We start from the raw sequence: 19,894 nt of genomic DNA on the forward strand, positions 1-19,894 counted from the left end.
CAGTTATTGTTCAAACAGCAATGTTTAGTTGTACAGCACATAAAGTCTAGCAACATTTACACAACCAGTTTGAGTGTCTGTTGGCTTGCTTTCAACTGGGAAATTTAACCATAATGTCACCAAAAGGTTGGCTGGGACTGGTAACATTTAAGAAATGGGTCGTTCTTGCATCCCCTAGGCTTGGGCCTCTTGCTCCGTCAGGACTGAGTTGTAGATGAATGGCCCACAAGTCACCAGCCTTTGAGAAAGTAGTGTCCAGGTGGAGATGGTAGGGGTGGGTGGGTGGGGGGAGGGGATCCCATAAAGACACAGTATGTGGGGCAGTGGCAGCCAACATTCGCAAACATTCATGCATCTGATGGGGGGCTCTGCCCTCCAGTGGGCATTTTCCACCAGCCTACAGTGACCGACTGTGGCCAGGCTAATTCATTACTCACATTAACGGGGTGGAGGCGGGGATAGGAGTAGTCGGGGTAGGTGGGAAGGGATCCCTCTTATTGCTAAGTGGACAGAAGGGTGAGTTTTTTTTTTTTTTTTTCTCCCTAGAGTTCCCGTTTTGTGGGGTTCTGGAATTTTCTGTCTGTTAAGTTTTTTTTTTGTTTTTTTTTTTTTAAAGTTTGAGGATAAGGAAGGCAATTCCAGAAATGTCTCTTCAGGAAAACCACTCTTCCTAAGTGGCTGCATTATGGGGGCAGGGGTGTGTGTGTGTGTGTGTGTGTGTGCGTGTAAGACTGCATCCTGGGCCAGCCACAAATGGTGATTTTTTTTAAGTGACCCTAGCCCTTGCTCCCCCCACATCTGTAGTGACCCATCATTATAAATAAGCTTTAGGCAATGAAGGAGACACCCTTGTCCCACACTGGGGCTCACACAGCTGACATCAACAAACCTGACAAGCAGAAAAGTTGCTTTCTTGACCCTTGAAGGAAGCCAAGAGGAGCTCATGCAGATGAACGGGCGGGGAGCAATGCCATTTCTCTTGGAGATGGTTACAAGTAGCTGGTATGGGTTTGCAAGGGCAGAAGGAGCTCCTGATGAGTTCTTTCACCCTACGGATGGGCTGGGACCGGCTGACACGGACGATGGAGGAGGGCAGTGCTGGCGAGAGCTCCGTTCCACTGGGAGGAGAGGGGGTGGTTTGGATAAATGGAGGAAGCCACTGTCCTAAGGAGGCAGCTTGGCCCCTCCAACCTGCTGAGAGCTGAGGGGGGCTGTGGTGGTGGGCTGGGCAAGCACGGCACTAAAAAGGCCACGGCCCCGCAGCAATAACAGCTGGGAGGGATGGAGGGAGAAGCAGCACTTGGAATGGCCTTCATTCAGCAGTGGGGCAGGGGGTGGCTGGCACGGGTGGAAGGACAGTGCCCAGGAGGCCTTCTCCCTGCAGGGGGGTTGAGAACGGTTGAGGGTGTGGAGACCAGCAGCTGGCAGCAGACACATAAAACAGCTTCTCCAGGGAGGCTGAGATCATGGCTTAGGGGTGGCCAAGCACCATTCCCTACTCAACCTCTCCAACGCCCACCACCCCCGCCAGCCCTCCCCCTGCTAGTCCTAGGTGGCCAGTCCCACGTCTGCATTCACGACTGCCTGCTGTATACACCAGGGATCCCTCTTCTGTTGACATGGAACCACCTCTGGGCTTTAACCCTGCTGCTGTTCTAGGCTGACAGGTGCTTACCCTGGAAGAATTTTGTGGGTGGGGGAGGACGTGTATGGGATTGGTAAACAGCCTCCAGGAAAGATTGAGACCATAGGTTTTCGGTCACTGGTTTGGGGTCACCCACCTCTTTCTCCTGGTCCACCGAATCTTGGTCTGTGTTTTCCTAGCACCTGAGTGACAAGAGACTATAAATGCTGGGATTTGTAGTGGACCAGTAAAACACCTAGGGCTGGACCAGGAGATGGAACAGGAGGTTGTATGAGGTTATTGTAAACTGTAGCAGTTGGTGTTTTCCCTAAGGCTACATTGTTTCCACAGCCCCAAGTTTCAGCCACCTTCCAGACTACACGAGAAAGAGTAACTTGTAAACTAAACAGGGGAGATACATGCATTGATAAATACAGGGCTGAGGGCAAGGCAAGAAAAGGCTAACTGTATGTGGGTATGGTTAGGAATGTCTACAGGGGTCAGGAAGGGGAATCAGGGAAAAGCAGAGAAAGACAGACAGACTGACAGACATGCACAGTGAGAGAGAACAGAAAAGAAGTCAAAAGGGAGTCAAGCATATGGGAAGTGAGCAGCAGAGAAGCCAGCGTTAAGGAGGAAGAATCCTGATGGAGAAAACTGAGGTGCCGTTTAAAATTGGTCTCTGAAGCCAAACCACTGAGAACGGCAAAGATCGTGTATTGCTCTTAAAACTTGTTGAGACTCAAGTCTTCTAGAACTTAACGCCTAAGGAAAGACTGTCTCACTTGACCAGCACATGTGCTTTTGAGCCAGATACTGGGAACCGCGTAACTCGTTTCCTCCTTTGCCCGGGCCAACACACGTTCATTGTGCGCGCCAGAAACTTTGTTTCCCACTCCTCCCTGTGGATCTGATTTCTCTCGTAATTTCGGTTTGTACTGTCACGTGCCTTGGCTGTGATTTTATTTTAAGGTGGCCTAAAGTCATTTTTGAAAGTAGACTGGGCATAAATCCTAAATATAGAAATGTAGCTAAAGTGGATTAGACTCAAAGCAATTGAAAGAAGTCAGAGAGGGGCAGGATGAAAGAATGAGGGCAGGGGGAGAAAGAGAGAAAATGGGAACAGAGGTGAGTGAAGCGAGGCACGTGTGCAAAGCAGCAGTCTGCAACCACGACAGACAGTGACAGGTGGTGGTGGGGTTTGGACAGTGAAGGCAACACAGACTCAAGGGTAGAGCTCTCTTCTCCACCTCTGGGCACTAAATCTTTCTGCAGGAACCCCGCTCCAGTCTACCCTGCTCTCCCTTGACCTTCCCTCCCCTAGGCAGTCCTGGCCTCACCCTAGACTGCCACCTCCCACCCCCCACCCCCGCCAGGTCCAGCTCCGAAGCTGTCCTCAGAGGGTCTCTGCAGTTCCAATTTGTGGGCGGGTTCAGAGATAAGGAAGAGTTACCTGTGGCTCACCTGCTCCCCATCATTTTTAAATGAAACCTCCCCTAGACCTCTTGAGTGAGGCACACGGCTTTGTTCTGGGACACAAGGAAAGGAGACAGATAATGGACAGCCATGGAGGAACCAAACTTACAAGGGACTTTCCAGGGAGGGCAGTGAAAATACCTCACCCCTGCACATGTATACACACGCGTGCACACACACACACACACACACACACACTCTCTCTCTCTCACACACACACTCTCTCTCTCTCTCTCACACACACACACACACACACACACACTGTAGACAAACTCCACAAACATCAGACAGGCCTGGGGGACAGAGTAGAAAGGAAGAAGGTGGGTGGTGGTGGTACCGGGATGCGTGTGTGGAGAAGTGGGTATGTGTGATGATATAGAGAAAGGGTCGTCATGGGTTACTGTCGTGGCTTTCCTCTGTGTCCACGCTCACCGGAGGGAGGCCTCCGTTGTCATTAAGCCGCTTGGCCCTGTAGGTCTCATAGTGGATGTTGTGTGTCACTTCCTTGAGGTCCTGGAGGTGGGTCCTGAAGGACAAAGGGTGAGAAGAGAGAGGGATGTGATGAAGGGTGGGAAGAGGAAGAGACTGACCCACATCCGAGGTTAACATGTCACTTCCATGGCCTGGCCCCAGTGACTGGGACCCATGCCAGAGAGCTAACGATACTTCTTCAGCCCCTTTTGCCTCATGATGGGAGCTGGAATGGGGGCAGAGAGCTGTCAGAGAATCCCGGAGACGGAGGAAGTAGATCTGAACAGATGGCCTCCTGACCCCAAATAAATAAACCTGCCATCCACGGGAAGGGGTGCATCTCACCTGATGACAAAGTCTCGAAGCAGGGCAAACTCACAGTGGTTGAGGTTTTCCACTGTGAACAAAACAAAACAGGTGGTCATTTCACTAATGTAGCAACACCTAGCGGATGAACTTCTGTTCAGATCATGTTGGCATTTAGGAGGGAGCCACAGGACACATAATGTATTGTAAGCCTTCCAGAGGTTTGCTCATCCTGGCACTTCCGTGCATGGGATTTTATTCATTGAACAAATATTTATTTATTTATTTTTAAGTAGGCTTCATGCCCAGCATGGAGCCCAACGTGGGGCCTGAACTCATGACCCTGAGATCAAGACCCAAGCTGAGACCAAGAGTCAGACGCTTAACCCACTGAGTCACCCAGGTGCCCCTGAACAAATATTTATTGAGCAGCTACAATAATACGATACTATTCTAGACTCTGTGAAATAACAGCTAATAGGGACAATTTTATTTCCCACTTTATAGGAAAGGAAACTAATACACAGAGGGTCTAAAAATCTGCCCAAGACCTAAGACACAATTCCTATCCTTAAGGAGCTTATAACCTGATTGGAAGGCAGTAACACACACAGCAAATAACTATCGACCCATCTTAAAAAGGCGATGCACTACAATGAATCTAATTCAATACAGATTGAGTACCTACTATCTGCAAATCACTTGCCAAGGACTATGGGGGCAGAAGGGAATTAAGACATGAACCCTCTAGTCCCACAATCTAATGGACAAGACAGACATTCTCATTAAAAGATTTCAATTCAAGGGGTGCCTGGGTGGCTCAGTCGGTCAGGCATCCGACTTCGGCTCAGGTCATGATCTCATGGTCTGTGAGTTCAAGCCCCACGTTGGGCTCTGTGCCGACAGCTCGGAGCCTGGAGCCTGCTTCCAATTCTGTGTCTCCCTCTCTCTCTGCCCCTCCCCTGCTCATGCTCTGTCTCTCTCTCTCTCTCTGTCAAAGATAAATAAACGTTTTAAAAAAAAAAGATTCCAATTCAAGGCAGTGAGAAAATGTATTAAAAAAAAAAAAAATCCCAACACAGGGCCATAGGCAAATGAGAGACAATGTGGTACAATGAGATGAACTTGGTTTGGAAAATGGAATAAATTCAGTTGTGGAATTGAAATCTGGGTCTGAAGTCCCAGTTTCACCCCTAACAAGTCATGTGATCTTGGCCAAGACCCTTAACCTGAGACTCAAGGCCCTCAGAAGCTCATGTTCTGAGAACAGTCACGTCACCCTGCTCCCTGCAGAAGGTTATCACCTTGAAAGAGATCGCTAATGCAATTCTTTGAAAACTTTCAGGATCGCTATTGACCTTCTAGAGGTCCCGTCCATTCATAACAAAATGAAAATGGCCACATCTGAACCACCCTTCAGCAGTCTGTCGGCTCATGTCCCCTTTCATGTGAAAACTTTTCTCTGGTTTTTTCAGTGCTCATTAACCTCTCTATGCTCTCAACTCCTTTGACACACGAGTCAAAGTCAGCGTCTCCCAGTCAGGTGCTAACTTGGCCTTTAATCACTTCCTGCCTCTGAGATTCATCTTCTCCATTAGACAGTAAGCTCCTCACGGCAGGGTCTGGCTGGCATTCGGTTTACGTCTTACGTGCCAGGACAGCGCCCTGAACTATAGATGCTTAATAAATAAGCGTAATTGACCAGCAACCAGTTTTTCAAGAAGATGCATTGGATTACCTTCGATGATCCCCCAGGGAGTTTTTCTGCCGAGGACCCGCTTGCCATTCACTTGGTACTCCTTGTCGCTGCCCACCACAGCGAAAGGCATGCTCTCCTGCTGACAAACCACACACATGTGCACGTCAACCTCCTGTGCTGTCTGGGCCTCCAAGGACGGCATAGAGTCTTGGGCCTCTAGCCTCGAACTGCACATTTCTGATGCTCATTCAGTGATCCCACTGATGGCAAGGGGCAAGGGCAAGGCTCTTGTCTCCTGAAAAGGAGTCTGAAGTCCTGGGTCCAACCCCTGATTGCACCCCTACCTGGCTGGTTCACCTCGGTAAGTTGGCCTTCCTTCACCAGGAGAACGCTTTGTATTTTTACTGCTTTAATGCGTTTGGTTTGGCTTGGAACAACTCTGCGAGCTAAGAGAGGATAGAAAGACCTCTCTTAAGTGATACCGACCCATCTGACGACCACGTAACTGATGCTTCACACTACCTCGCATGAAACCTACTGGCAGAAGCCCACGTCCGCTGACCTCTCAGAGCTCCAAGGCCACTGTCTGATGTTCGTGGGCCCCTCCGCTCCCCCAGATGGGCTGAATGTTCACCAAGACAGCCGTTTGTTCCCAAGTCCGTTTGCCTGATGTGTCCTTGTTACTGGACAAATTAACTATTATGGAAGCTGAGGACGTATGACCGTGGAGAGTTGCTTCTCTGAAACGTGAGTTTCAGAAAGACCTGATAAAGGTGAGCTGCGCTTGTCTTAAGATTGAACTTATTCTCAAAGAAGCAGCCTTGTCTCAATATGAAAAGAATGCTTAATGAATGGGATGTATACGTTTTATTTTCACTTAATCATTTAGTGAAATATTTCCTTGAAAACACTGAAGATTTGTAGGCATCGTTTTTTAAATGATTTCTTCACTTTGATGGGCTTTTCCAATTAACCTGTACGTGTCTCAGCTATATCAGGTAAGGGGCTTCTGGTAGATTATTCACCCTTAACCCAGGAGGAGACACAAGACCATAGCAAGTAAATGATCTGTCTTAGGTCACAGTGGTTAGTAGAAAAGCCCAGACGAGAACCCATGATTATGATGTAAAGTCCCAGAATTGTAGAAGTTTGACATTGAAAGGGACCACGGAAATCACATGAAGCCTTAGCATCCCCAGGAGACACCCCAGGGACTGCTGAGAAGACAGTGCTCTGTGCCTGTGTCGCTGAGCCAGAGCAGCTCTGTTTTCATGTTTCATATACAGAAGGTCTGTCTGATGTTTCATTTTTTAAAACGGTTCCTCTAGGGGAAAGAAAGCCTCTAAGCCACTCAGCCTGGGCCCTGCACTTTATGGAGGGGACACTGAGGCAGAGCTCTGACTAGAGCATAGACACCTTGGACCCCAGCCTGATGCTCTTCCTGTCCATGCCCTTCCATCAACCACACCCTGGTTTTGCCAGGCCCTCCGGGGAAAGAACTTTTTGGGTGACCTGGGATGGACACGAACTTTGGCTTTCTGGGTGCAAAGTTCACAGTCCCGGCAAGGGCCCCAGTCCTCATCCTGTCCCATGTCACTTCTGGTCTGGGTCCGGAGAGGTGGGGCAGAGAGTATGAAAGGGGAAAAGCAGGTGGAAAGACAGGAGGGGTACACGATCCACATCCCACTGGTAACAAGGGGGGCATTTGTGTGATAACAGAGCCCGAGGCACCCACCCGGATTTTGTCATTCTCCGTCTTGTCCTCCAAATCCTCATCAAATTCCTTCTGTGGGTAGAACTCGATGCCATTTACTTCAAGCTCCTTTCGAACCTAGGGGCAAGGAAGAGAAGCAAGGTAGCCAAGTGTCAGGATAATGCGGGGAGGGGGTGGGGTACGCTCACACAGGTGTGAGTGTGTGTGTATGTGTGTGCACGTGTGTGCTGAAGTCAGAGGGATGAATCGGCCTGTGCTAATCCAGTCATCTTCGAACTCCAAGGCCCTGAGCAGCAGGAAGATCCTAATAAACATGAGCCCCAGTCATACAGCCACTACAGCCCAGCCTGAGCTGAGGAACAGTCTGGGGGTGCAGCTTGCTCATCGCAGGGTCCATAAGATTAGGATTTAGACAAGCTGAGTACAGATTCCACATGGGCAGTGCTCATGCTACTATGTGTCATATTCCTGTTTGCAGGGAAGAGAAGTGGGGCTCCCCACCCCAAGCCTATAGGTCTGCCCTCTCCCAAAGCTCGACTTATGTCTCACCTCCTCCAGGAAGCCACCCAGGACTTCTTCAGTGGTCTACCTGATTGTAATTTTTTTGAAGGGAGCAATGTCTTTATACTTCACCCACATGCCCCTACCTCCAACCCCATGCATCCAGCACAGGGAGGAGCTTATAGAAGACACTAATAAACACTAGCGGGAAGTTAATTAATTAGTTTAGCCCTTCAAGCAAGCTAACATCGAGGAGTGGTCTCTCATGTGTATGGTGGTTTATGTATTCAGTGGTCTCTGCCAGTAAGTTTGGTGGCTGGGAAGAAGGCAGCCTGAGGCTGCAAATTTCTCTTTGTCCATAGACACTGTCAGCCCAGCTTCTTTAATGGCTAAATAGGAGCTGGGTGGGCAGGGGGGGTGTATAATAATCAAGGAGAGGACATGGTTTGGACCAGAGGAGGGGGAAGGGTGGGGACAGGAAAAGGAGGAGGGGCCTTCTCACCCTTTGCTTGAATTCAGACTTCTCCTCCAGGGTCATGGTGTCAGCCTTAGCAATGACAGGGATGATGTTCACAACTTTGCTGAGGTGTTTCATGAACTCCAGATCGAGAGGTCGTAAGCTGGGGCCCAGAGAAGGTGGGGTGTCAGAGCCACCCTGCCCTCCCCCACTCAGCCGCTGCCACCACTCCAGGGCCACCCTCGGGACAGAGGGACTGGGCCGGGAAGACTGGCTGAGGCCAAGGGGCTGCTCCGTCTCCTGACAGCCTGCGGAACAGACTCCAAGTCTCTGCCCCCACTTGGACCACCATCTCCCTTTCTCTTCCAGTCCTGCCCCTCCTCTAGCAGCCCTACTCACACTGCTCCTTCAGAACAGCTTGCCTGCCGTGGGGATCTTTTTCTCCTGGGAACAGCTGTGGACTGTCGTCTCTGCCTATGTGTCCTTGGGTCACGGTTACTTGTTTATCTCATTCTGCTAATGGGACAGCACTCTTTTGTTGTTGTTGTTAAGTAATCTCCATGCCCGATGTGGGACTGGAAGTCACAGCCCTGAGATCAAGAGTCACGTGTTCCGCCTGGGTCTCCAGGCGCCCCCAGGACTGCACTTTTTGATGGGCCTTCTCCCAGCCCGCACTTAGTCCTGCAGGGGCCCAGCTGGGGACCTTGGCTCTCCTCATTCTGAGGGCCCAGCTCCCCCGAGGCTCTGGGGCCCCAGTCTGGCTCTAGTTCACAGTCCTGGGGACTTACTAAGTCAGGCTGTCTGCTGGCTTGCTCTGACCTTGGGTCCACATTCCAGGGAAGGATAAAGCAAACCTTTTTATTGAGTCCCTGGGCCCCGCCCTCAAACACCTGCTGACTACCTGGTTCCTCCAAACCTGGGGGTCTGCCTTGCCTGTGTCGTCCTCTCAAGAACTGAACTCTGGCCCAGCAGACGGGCTCAGTACTAAGCTATGGAAGGCATCCTGCGTGCCCACTTGGGTCTCTCTATCTCAGGTCCGCACTCCTTATCGTGCTGTCCCATCTGCGACTCACAACTGGACTTCCCAGCATGCTCTGCTCGTTGCCAGCCTTCATCTCTAGACATGCTGGACTGGCCACCCACCAAATGCCTACAGCGGGGTCCCACACCCACCCCAAACACCCACCCCAATTCAACAACCCTGCCTGCTCCCCTTTTACTCTTCTGCTGCCCATCCCCCACCCCCAGCCTTGGGCAAAGCAGAGAACTACTGAGTAAGCGAGGAGCCCTCTGTGTTCACATGTCGACCCCTCTCTGCTGGCACGGTTGTGCTAGAACACCAGTGGGCAGCATGGGGGGCTGGTGTTGGTCAGCTTTACTCTCCCGGTAAGAAAGTCAGCCTTTTAGGGGGGGAAGTCTAGGGGATCACAGGGCCATGACTACACTGGGGCTCATCCGGGGCCCCAGCTGAATCCAGGGATTAGTTATCCACTGGAGAATGACGCAAACCAGAGCTAGGTGTGGCCATGGGCATGGGACTGGTACATACGAGTGTCCCGTGGGGGAGATAAAGTAGAGGCAGCAGTGGACACGAGTGTCAGGGATGCGTTTCTTCCTGGCAATGTTGACCTCCTCCTTCAGGAACTTCTCATACTGTTCATTGATGTACTTCTCGATGGGTTCCCAGCTGGAGGGTGGGAAGAAAGCAGACGGATGTCCCAGAAAGACAGGACTTGGGGGCTCACCTTAGACATGGTCAGGCAGCAGGGCTCTCACATCCCTCTCGTTTCTACCTCCCCTGGGGGGCCTGGGGTGGGTTGCCCACCCTCCCTCAGGCTCCCACGGACGGCTTTCCTCATCAGCAAGGCTAGAACCCCCATGGAGACCCAGTCCTCTGACTGGGCCAGAGGATCCTGCAGAACCCCGCCCCACTCCAGAAAGCAACACACACTCTCCCCACCTCCATTCCTTATTAGCTGGGAGGCTCTGAGGAAGTCTCTACCCTCCCTGAGGCTGTTTTCTCACAACTAAAGTGGGAGGACCCACGGCTGCCTACAGGCACGCACAAGAACAGAGGTTTGGTCCTTAACATAGCAATGGCATACAGAAAATATTCAACGTGGCAACAACTCATTACCCTGACTGCTGCCAATGTTACGATCACCTTTCTCCTTCAAGGAGCATTCAAAACACCAGGAAAGAGGACAATCGGTCACTTTTCCAAGAAGGCTCCAAGTTGTGCTGTCCAGGGGCCCTGCCTATCCGTGGCAGAACCCAGCTCCCTCACAGAGGAACAACGGTCTCCATCCCTATCTGGGAGCAAACTTTTGCCTGGAACTTCCCATCTACATTCTGCACAGCCCTCCTTGGCTGCATACGCACTGCAGCTTTGCTCGGTGAAGTCCCAGAGGCTCTCTCCTCATAGAAATGGCCCACCCTCCTCTCTTCTTCCAGGGCTAAGACATTGCCCACAGGCCAAGCTCTGCCACAGCCTTCAGGTCAGCCTACCACCGCTCCCCTTGTTCTGTCTACCCTGCCCTTCGGCCACCTGTAGGTAACCCCACAGCCCAAATTCCTTCTGCACTGGCCTTCCACCAGAGCCTCTTCCCTCGCCTCTTTATAAAGCCCCTCTGCGGTCCGTTAGTAAGCCTTCCCACTTAACCCCTCGGCATGAAGGGTACAGATGGCTCTCGATGGGAATGAATCTGAACCGTGTTCAGCGTCTTCCTTGCAGAGTCTTTAGGGCAGAAATCTCACAGGCAGACATATACCAGTTTTCATTGTTGATCTGGTCTCCGAAGCCCGGGGTATCGATGACCGTCAGCTTCATTTTGACCCCGCCTTCCTCTATCACTGGGGGGGGGGTGAACAGAGAAGGCACCAGGGAGGTCACTCTTCCAGCTGATGCCGGGTACCCTGCTTCCTACCGGTCAGGGAGACCCAGGCTCCTTCCTTCCTTCCTCAGGACCAATTACTGGAAAAGTTGAGTTCTGGGTCTTCCCACCTCCATAGCTCTATTCACGCTGTTCCCTGCACCTGCCGGGCCCTCCCGGCTTCTTTCTGCTTGTCTACCTCCCACTCTCGTTTTATCATCCAGCTCGAGCCCCACCTCTTTCCTTTTTAATCCCCCCTCCCTTTTCTAGCCAAGGAGTTGGCTTCACAGACTTCAGACCTCTGTTCTCTTCTGTCCTGAGATTGCCTTTCATTTGCCCGTCTCTCCCTCTCTGGCAGAGACCCTTCTGAACAGCGGCCACAGGGGTCCTGCCCGGTCCTCACCGTGCCCAATAGCTTTGATCTCCACAGTCTTGGGGATCTTCTCCTCCCGGTTCCAGCTGGAGGCCTTGCGGCTCACCTGGGATTTGAAGAGCGTGTTGACCAGCGTTGACTTGCCCAGTCCGCTCTGACCTGCCACAAGACAGGAGGAGGGTGACACGGTGGGGAAGACCCGTGTCCACCTCCTGAGCAGGCCATCTCTCCCATGAGCCTACAGAATTCTAGAGCCTTGATCCAGGCCATGCCCCCAGTTCACCATTCACTGGGGGCAAAGGACTAAGTGGGAGAGAAGGCAGGTGGGAACAGTTCCCTGGTACTGGAGGGGGACTTGGGACGTCAGTTGAATTCCACATTCTTTCCTCCTTTCCAGAGTTCCAGGACCACTGGGAAGGGGGAAACCCTCTGTATTTGTCTAGTGTAGTGACATTCTGTTTTGTTTCTGCTCCACTCACGTTTTTAGTCTTTAATAATCTAAATGTCACGGCGGAACTCCTTGGCCCTCTGATACTGCCTCAGTGCATACATAACATCTGCTAGCAAAATTTGCCTTTGAATCCCACAGCCCTGTGAATCCCATGGCAGAGCTCTCTTTATCCCCAGCTGAAGTGCTCCTAGAGAGATTAACCCCCACCTAATAAAATATGTGCAAGGTAGGGCACCTGGGTGGTTCAGTCGGTTGAGCGGCCGACTTCAGCTCAGGTCATGATCTCGTGGTTCGTGAGTTTGAGCCCTGATCGGGCTCCGTGCTGACAGCTCAGAGCCCGGAGCTTGCTTTAGATTCTGTGTCCCCTCTCTCTCTGCCCCTCCTCCCAGGCTCTCTCTCTCTCTCTCTCTCAAAAATAAATAAACATTAAAAAAAATTTTTTTGAAGTCACATGCTCTACTGACTGAGCCAATCAGGCACCCCATTTTGACCTGTTTTACACACATCGTGCAACAGCAGATTTCATTCCAAGGAGGAGTTTTGCAACTAAAGGGTACTTGAAAACCACTGGCCCAAGCCGTGCTCCTCTAACTTTTTTTTTTTTTTTTTTACATTTATTTATTTTTTTTTTGAGAGACATAGAGAGACAGAGCACAAGTTGGGGAGGGGCAGAGAGAGAAGGAGACACAGAACCTGAAGCAGGCTCCAGGCTCCAAGTTGTCAGCACAGAGCCGGACACGGGACTTGAACCCACAAACCATGAGATCGTGACCTCAGCCGAAGTTGGACGCCCAACCAACTGAGCCACCCAGGCACCCCCGTGCTCCTCAAACTTTTACATGCACAAGGATCACACAAGCAGGCCCTGCAAACTGCTGAATGGTGTCAGCATCACCTGGACGCTTGTAGGAAATGCAGGGTCCCGGGCCCCGCCCCAGCCCTATGATTCAAAATCTGCACTTAGGCAGGACTTCCAGATGAATCATGAGCACAGTAAAGTCAGAAGTGCCGGCCTGGGGGCCCCTGGGTGGCTCAGTCGGTTAAGTGTCTGACTCTTGATTTCGGCTCAGGTCATGATCTCACGGTTCGTGGGTTCGAGCCCCGCGTCGGCCCTGCACAGACAGCGCGGAACCTGTTTGGGGATCTTCTCTCTCCCTCTCTCTCTGCCCCTCGCCTGCTCGCACTCAGGTACATGCTCTCTCCCTCAAAAAAATAAATTTTTTAAAAAAATTTTAAAAAGAAGTGCTGATCTAGGGCATCCCTGTGGTATATTCAGAAAAGGACCAGGCTGGGGGGGAAGAGCCTAAAGCTCCAGACCCAACTGTGCTCCTTCCCTGAACACCTTGGACTGGCCGCGTTTGCTCCCCTGGTTTCTTTACCGACAACGCGGTGGCAAGCGGGGGAGCTGATGAGACCAGAGATAGCAAAGAAGCTGCATTTCTCATTCTAGCTGCTCAATCGGTAGTAGCCACCAAGACCCATATGTTAAAAAGACTACCCGTCAGCTCAGTCCTGAACGTGAGCCATGGCCGATCGGCAGCGTCTCTCTCCAAGGCGCGGATGGAGAGGCAGCCCATGTAGCCTGTACGTCTTTCTCATTCCTGGTCTGGTTGTTTTCTGAGGTCTCTTGCTCACTAAGTACTCTTGAGTGCCAAGTGCTGTGCCAGAATTGGAGGTGGAGAGGTGAACAAGACATCATCCTTACCCTCAAGAAGCCATTTAGCATGAGGAAGACCAAAACATAATAAGCAGGAGGTTAGGGTATGTCACAATAATTGCTATGAAAGAGATAGCCCCGGGGCATTACAGCAGCAAACTGGAGGGAATGTAATCCAGTTTTTCTGCAATCGAGGACTTCTAGGTAGGAGCAACAACGAAGCTGAAACCTGCAGAGTAACTTTGAAAGACCCAGGAGAAGCTGGAAGGGAGTTCTAAACAGAGGGAATGGCATAGTCAAAGGCTCAGAGGCAGGGAAGAGCACAGCAGAGTCCAGGGAAACTTTCCTCACAAGCAAGGAGGAGAACGCCAGGCTGGAGGTGGTAACAGGTGAGTGGCAAGGTAGCACCCAGACCAGGCTAGGAGTTTAAGTCCTTAAATCTACTGAAGGGTTTTAAGTAGGCTGGGTGACCTGAGGAGTTCTGCAGGTTGGAAAAATTATTCAGTCACTGATGGATAATGGACTGAAGCAAAAGGAAGACAGAGGACCAGGAGGGTCACTGCCCCTCAAAGTGTGGCCTGGGGGCCGAGGTCCATGAACCATTTGCTACTCATTCTTGAGATAAGAAATTTGCACCAGAAAGTAAATTGACCTTAACACGAAGCACACTGTTTAGTTCAGTTGATGGGGCATTTTTCCATTTTTTTTTTTAACACTTATTTTTGGGAGACAGAAAGAGACAGAGCACAAGCAGGGGAGGGGCAGAGAGAGAGGGAGACCCAGAATCCGAAGCAGGCTCCAGGCTCCCAGCTGTCAGCACAGAGCCCGATGCGGGCCTCGAACCCAGGAACAGCGAGATCATGACCTGAGCCAAAGTCAGACACTTAACCAACTGAGCCACCCAGGTGCCCTTCAGTTGATGTTTTTTATAGCAAGACTTGTCAGATGATTTAAACTCCAGCCAGCCCCGTATCTTTGAGCAGCACTGGGTCCAGTGGCTGTGGCAATCCAGGTGGGAGACCTAGTTCAACAAAGAGTGGTCACAGTGGAGATGGAAAGAAGTCGACACACCTAAGGGAGATTCACAAGGCAAAACTGACAGGTCTTGATGACTGATTGGACTGGGGAAGAAAGGAGAAAGAAAGATGATGCCCAGGTCCCTGTTTCAGCAGCTGAGTGAATGTCCTACTGATATCAGGCAAGGGTCCCTTCCTGCTCTTACATTCTGTGACCCAGCGACACTACTCAGTGACCAATCAATGTCCTGGAAATTCTCTTTAAACCTTACAGTACTACAAAAGAGCAGAAACAAGACCACCCTCGGGGTGCCTGGGTGGCTTAGTCAATTGAGTGTCGGACTTTGGCTCAGGTCGTGATCTCGTGGTTCGTGAGTTCGAGCCCCGCGTCGGGCTCTGTGCTGACAGCTCAAAGCCTGGAGCCTGCTTCGGATTCTGTGTCTCCCTCTCTCTCTGGCCCTCCCTAGCTCATGCCTGCTCTTTCTCACTCTCGCTCTCAAAAATAAATAAACACCAAAAAAAAGAGTAAGATCACCCTCTATCTGACACCAGCGGGAAAGGACACTGACGATTTCCCCACGCCGCACACCTGAAAACAGGCTGAGCATGCCTAAGAGGCTGCCTGTGTCCGTCCACCCATGACGGGGCCAGGCTGACAATCCACCCAAAGTTCCCACCCCTGGATCAACTAGTCTTGAGAAGAGGCTTAAGCTTTTGTGATCAGCATCGTGAAATCTTTCCTCCCGGAAAAAGCTCATCCTAAGGAAGCCAGGGCTGAGGCCAATCCTAGGGAAAGAAACAGGATCCTCAGCGCTGCCCGCCACCGTGGCCTCCAGTGACCCCATTGCCTTTCATACCGACCACCATGATGTTGAAGTCGAAACCAGTCTTCATGGTCTTCTTGCGCATCTGCTCGATGATGGTGTCGATGCCAATGTAGCCCAGCAGGTTTGAGTTGATGCTAACAGGTTTCATGGGCACTGCCGGCTTAGGCCTGGGCTCAGGCACCAGCTCTGACATGGCTGCGTCCGTCCTGGCCTCCGGGAGCCCTGCAGAGCCAAGGTGGGAGAAGTGGGCTGGAGGCAAACAGAAGTCGCACAGAAGCTACGGTATTGTTCTGTTGATACAGAATTACAAAGAGTTGGGACTGGAAGGGACCTCAGGTGTCACCCAGTATGGGCACCTCATTTCACGGAGAGACCGAGGCCCAGGAGGAAAGGCCTTCCCTAAGACACAGAGCAAGTCAGATGCCAGATTGGGATCAGTACCCAGCCTTTCCAGCCGCTGGGGCACTTTCTTGTGCACTCGCTGCTCCGAAGCATGTCTGTGTGTCCAGTCCCAGGCTTCTCCACCTTGGTCCTGTTGACATTTGGGGCTGGATAATTATTGCAGGGGGCTGTTCTGTGCACTGTAGGGTGGCATCCCTGATGTCAGGTGTGACAACCAAAAATATCCCTAGACAGTGCCAAATGTCTCCCGGGGGTAGCATAACCCTAGTGGCGAACCACCAGTCTAAAAGATATTTGGGGTTATTCTGACCTGACTAATGTCTCCTCAGATAAAATGCTAAGACCTTTTAGGATACTGAACCTAACATCTATTAACTGTCCCTGACCTCAGTTGCTCTGTCTTTTAGAAGCAAATAGGGTTACCCCCTCACACCGCAGGAGTACCACCCCTGCCCCCAGCTTCCGTGTCCCCTCTGTTCCATGAGCACCACCACAAAGTAGGGGTGTCTGTGCCCTGAGGGGTCCCAGACATCATCCTAGCCATAGTTTTAAATCTGTGGAAGGAATAAGTCTCCCCTTTCAACCAGTGGGAAGAGGATGAGACCCAGCCAGATTGGAGCAGTCACTTGCCTAAGATGACGTAGTGTGTTCATGGGATGGTGGGTAGCAAAGGAATGATGGGTAGCAAAGAAAGAGGAGGCCGAGGACACAGCCCTTCTCTAGGAGGGAAAGGCCAACATCCCTCTGGGTCTGGCAGATCACAGGTATGTTTACACACAAGAGAAATCCGTGTGTTTCCTTGCAGGACCAATGTCTACCAGGGTAGGCTTCAGTATCGAGCAACTCCATTTTCCCATCCATAAAATGGGTACGTGTGGTACAGCGGAACGAGCCTGGCCCTGCTACTTGCCAGACGTGTGGACTTGGGCAAATCATCCCCCCCCTCCCCCTCCCCCTCCCCCCGTGAGCCTGCTTCCCCATCTGGAAACTGGACAGGATCATGATTAAGGCTGTGGTGAGCATTGCATGAGCCATGATGCCTAGAAGCCCCCAGCACAGTGCCTCACACTCACTCCCGGACCCTCTTGCTCCTGCCCCTTTCAAGTTCACCAGCTTATCAGCAGGGCAAAATGAAGTGGGGCGTGTGAAAGCAATGCTAATTACACAGCATAGTTATTGGACTCCACGCTCCCTTAAGGACCTCTTCCAGCTTTGCCCTTCTGGAATCCTGTGGTTCCTGCAGATTTCTCAGGCTCACAGGGAGAACCGACGGAGCAGCAGATGGGCAAGAGGGGGGTGGGGGGACAGGAGTGCCTCCCTCCCCCACCCCCAGACTCAGCCAGGAGTCTGTTCTCGTACCCCCACCACCTGGCCCTTCCACCAGCCCTGGCAAGACTCTCTCTCCCAATGGGAAACTGTTCTTTCCTTGTCACTCCCGGGCGCAGCCAAATCTGACAAAGCCTGGGGACCTCCCCAGGGCCTGGCGTGGCTCCCTCCTACCTCCTAGGAAGCTGTTGCCAGCCAGGCGGCTCCAGGCAGCAGCAAGATTGGTTCAGCCCTGCAGCAGCTGACTCTCACAGCCTGGCCTGCTCCTCCACTCGCTGCACGTGGCTCCCAGGCCCCACTCCGCACACCTGCACTGGAGGCCATGCCCCACTTTCCCTGCCCAGCTGCTCCCACGGCTGGCCCAGGCCCCTTCCCTCATGCCTCTACAGCTAAGCCCATTCGGTCTCACAACCTATGTTGTGAGACAGATCCATCTGGGGGCGGCTGGGGGTTCGGGTGGGTCTTACCCTGTTCTACCAACTTGGAAAGTGAGTCTTGTATTTCTTCAAGGGGGATTTTGTTAGTATCCTTGTAAAGTGCGTGCCCTTAACTATGGCCTGCTCTGCTCTGGCCCGTCCATGGCAGCATCCTAAAAGAGCATTCCAAAAGACAGACCCTGGTGGCAAGAAGGGGCTGCCTACCAGATTCCCAGGCAACTTCCAGGACCACCAAGCACCTACTAGCCCCCGTGGGCACACCGTATAGAGCACCTGATGGCATGTTACCTCCCTTAAGCACATGCCAATCACATGCCAGCCACATGCTAACAACAACGCATCTGCCACGAGTACTGCAAACGTGTGGCGGGTCACTATGTCACGACCTTTGCTGGACGACCCTTCCCCACCCCGGCCTGTGGCTGACTCCTACTCCTTCTTCACCATTGTGCTCAAGGGCTACCTCTGGGACAACCTCTGCTTTCCTCCCTGAAATGGGCGCCCCTGTTCAGTGCTTCCTTGTCCCCCCTGAACACCCTGTATTCATCACGTTCATTCTTTCCCTCCATCCCTTCCAGGACATTTCATATGCTGCCAAATGGGAGCCTACTCCAGCCAACCCGAGACTTAATACCAAAGAGAATTTTGGACCCCAAACAAGGACCTTGCCCCTGAGGGTCCATCGTCTGCTGAGGGTGCCCGACAGCTCCCAGGAACAGGACAAACACTGCTCTGGAGTTGAATTCTATAGCTCCATCCTCTGCGTGGACAGCTCCCTTGGTCCCACCATGCCAACCCCAGATGGGCAGCTGGCCCAGGCTTGACTCCCACCTGGATGACCCCTGTGAGCTCAGTTGTCTCTTCAGGAAAATGGGCATAGTACCTACCTTGCTGGGTTGCTGTGAACATTATGCAAAAGCACGGACATAAATTACCGGGCACCGAACATAGGTTAGTTCCCACCCTTCTTCAGGGAAGAGGCCATGTCCCATTGATCTCTGTGCCTCATTGAAACTAGCATAACACAGGCACTCAGCAATGAATGAATGAATGAATGATTGAATAAATGCCTCACAGGGAGACACCTGTCATTTCAGAACCATCACCTTTCTTCTCCCTCACATGCTGTTCCCTTTGAAGAGCAGCTGACCCCCCAGCCAGCAAATGGCTCCTGTGTCGGCCACAGTCAAAGGGGTAGACTCCGTTAAGAGAGACCCTCTCCCTCCCCTGCAACAAGGATGTGGGGAGGGGTTCCCCAAAGGTGGGAAGAGCTCAGGATGAAGGTGGCAGGATATAGTTCAACTGCCATCCTGCCTAGATGGTCCCTGGGTTCCTCCTAAGCTCCCAGCTCTCCCGGGGTTTCTGGAGAGGAAGAGGAGCTCTCAGCGCCCCCCACCCTCCGACCCCCCTCCAGGAGCCACCTGCCCCATCAATGCTCTGGGAGAGGCATTGTCGACCTGACTCAGCTTTGAGTCCCCCACAGAAACAGCACCCCCCTCCCCAATGCCAAGCAAGGACCCTGGCGCTTTCTTTTACAGACAAACAAATGGCTTTGTCTTTGTCTGGCCCAGGGACCCCACCCCTCTGTTGGGAAGGTGGCAGCAGGGGGAGGGGATCTTTCCAGAACAGCACCTGCCTGGGGGGCGAGGGGGTTGAAGGGTCTCTCCCTCCCTTCCTGAACTGGAATCTTCCCCTGTTCCCAGCCCTAGCAGCCTTCAAGACCCCACCCGCACTGGCAGAGGCAATTCCAGACCGCCCCAGCTCCAGCCCCGCTCCCAGAAAACGAATCACAGAAGATATCTTAGTCCTTTCCCATTCACAGTTGCAAAGGGCCCTGGGACACCCCCTTCCCCCATTCCCAGGCCTCTGGAGGCCAATGAGTTCCCTTGGAGACCACCAGCTGTCTCGGTGCCTCTGCCTGTCTCCGTGTGCGCCTGTGTGTGGGGGAAGGGTCTCTGTGTCAGAGTACAGGTCTCCCATCTGGCTGTAGGTGGCCCTGATAACCTGTGCGTGGTGTGCGTGTCTTGGTGTGCTCCAGCGTGGGGCTTTCTGTGTGCATCTGGGTCCCCGCTTGTGTGTCCGTGGATCTCTGCATCTCCCCGCGATCCCGTGTGTGCATTTCCTCGGGCACGTATATCTCGGGGTGTGTGCCACCGTGTGTGCGTGTGTCCGTGCATATGTCACCGTGCGTGGGCTCCTCGGCGCATCAACCCTCCCTCTGGCAGCACCTCCAGCCGGGCTTTCCGGGGCCGCAGCCTCCTCCCAGCGGGCGCCGGTGGCCCGG

General features: G+C 52.4%; 1 protein-coding gene across 6 annotated transcripts in view; it reads right to left on the reverse strand.

Moving 5' to 3' along the window:
* Window positions 1-3: 3 nt before the first annotated feature.
* Window positions 4-19,894, reverse strand: part of SEPTIN3 (septin 3) — a 23,581-nt gene continuing 3,690 nt past the window's right edge. For 2 of the 6 annotated variants that reach the window (XM_040490682.1, XM_040490685.1), the window contains exons 2-11: window positions 15,476-15,667; window positions 11,525-11,653; window positions 11,020-11,101; window positions 9,798-9,935; window positions 8,294-8,411; window positions 7,312-7,407; window positions 5,616-5,715; window positions 3,917-3,968; window positions 3,533-3,626; window positions 4-1,378 (exon numbers count right to left, since the gene is read on the reverse strand). In XM_040490682.1, the coding sequence (XP_040346616.1) occupies window positions 1,313-1,378; window positions 3,533-3,626; window positions 3,917-3,968; window positions 5,616-5,715; window positions 7,312-7,407; window positions 8,294-8,411; window positions 9,798-9,935; window positions 11,020-11,101; window positions 11,525-11,653; window positions 15,476-15,667 (1,067 nt within the window). In that variant the 3' untranslated portion in view covers window positions 4-1,312. Of the gene's footprint in view, window positions 3,627-3,916; window positions 3,969-5,615; window positions 5,716-7,311; window positions 7,408-8,293; window positions 8,412-9,797; window positions 9,936-11,019; window positions 11,102-11,524; window positions 11,654-15,475; window positions 15,668-19,894 lie in introns of all 6 variants that reach the window. The other 4 variants (XR_005795207.1, XM_040490683.1, XR_005795208.1 and 1 more) reach the window with 4 other exon arrangements.

The sequence above is a fragment of the Herpailurus yagouaroundi genome, unplaced genomic scaffold, assembly GCF_014898765.1.
Source record: "Herpailurus yagouaroundi ecotype Mexico unplaced genomic scaffold, PumYag 182, whole genome shotgun sequence".
Taxonomy (NCBI): Eukaryota; Metazoa; Chordata; class Mammalia; order Carnivora; family Felidae; genus Herpailurus; species Herpailurus yagouaroundi.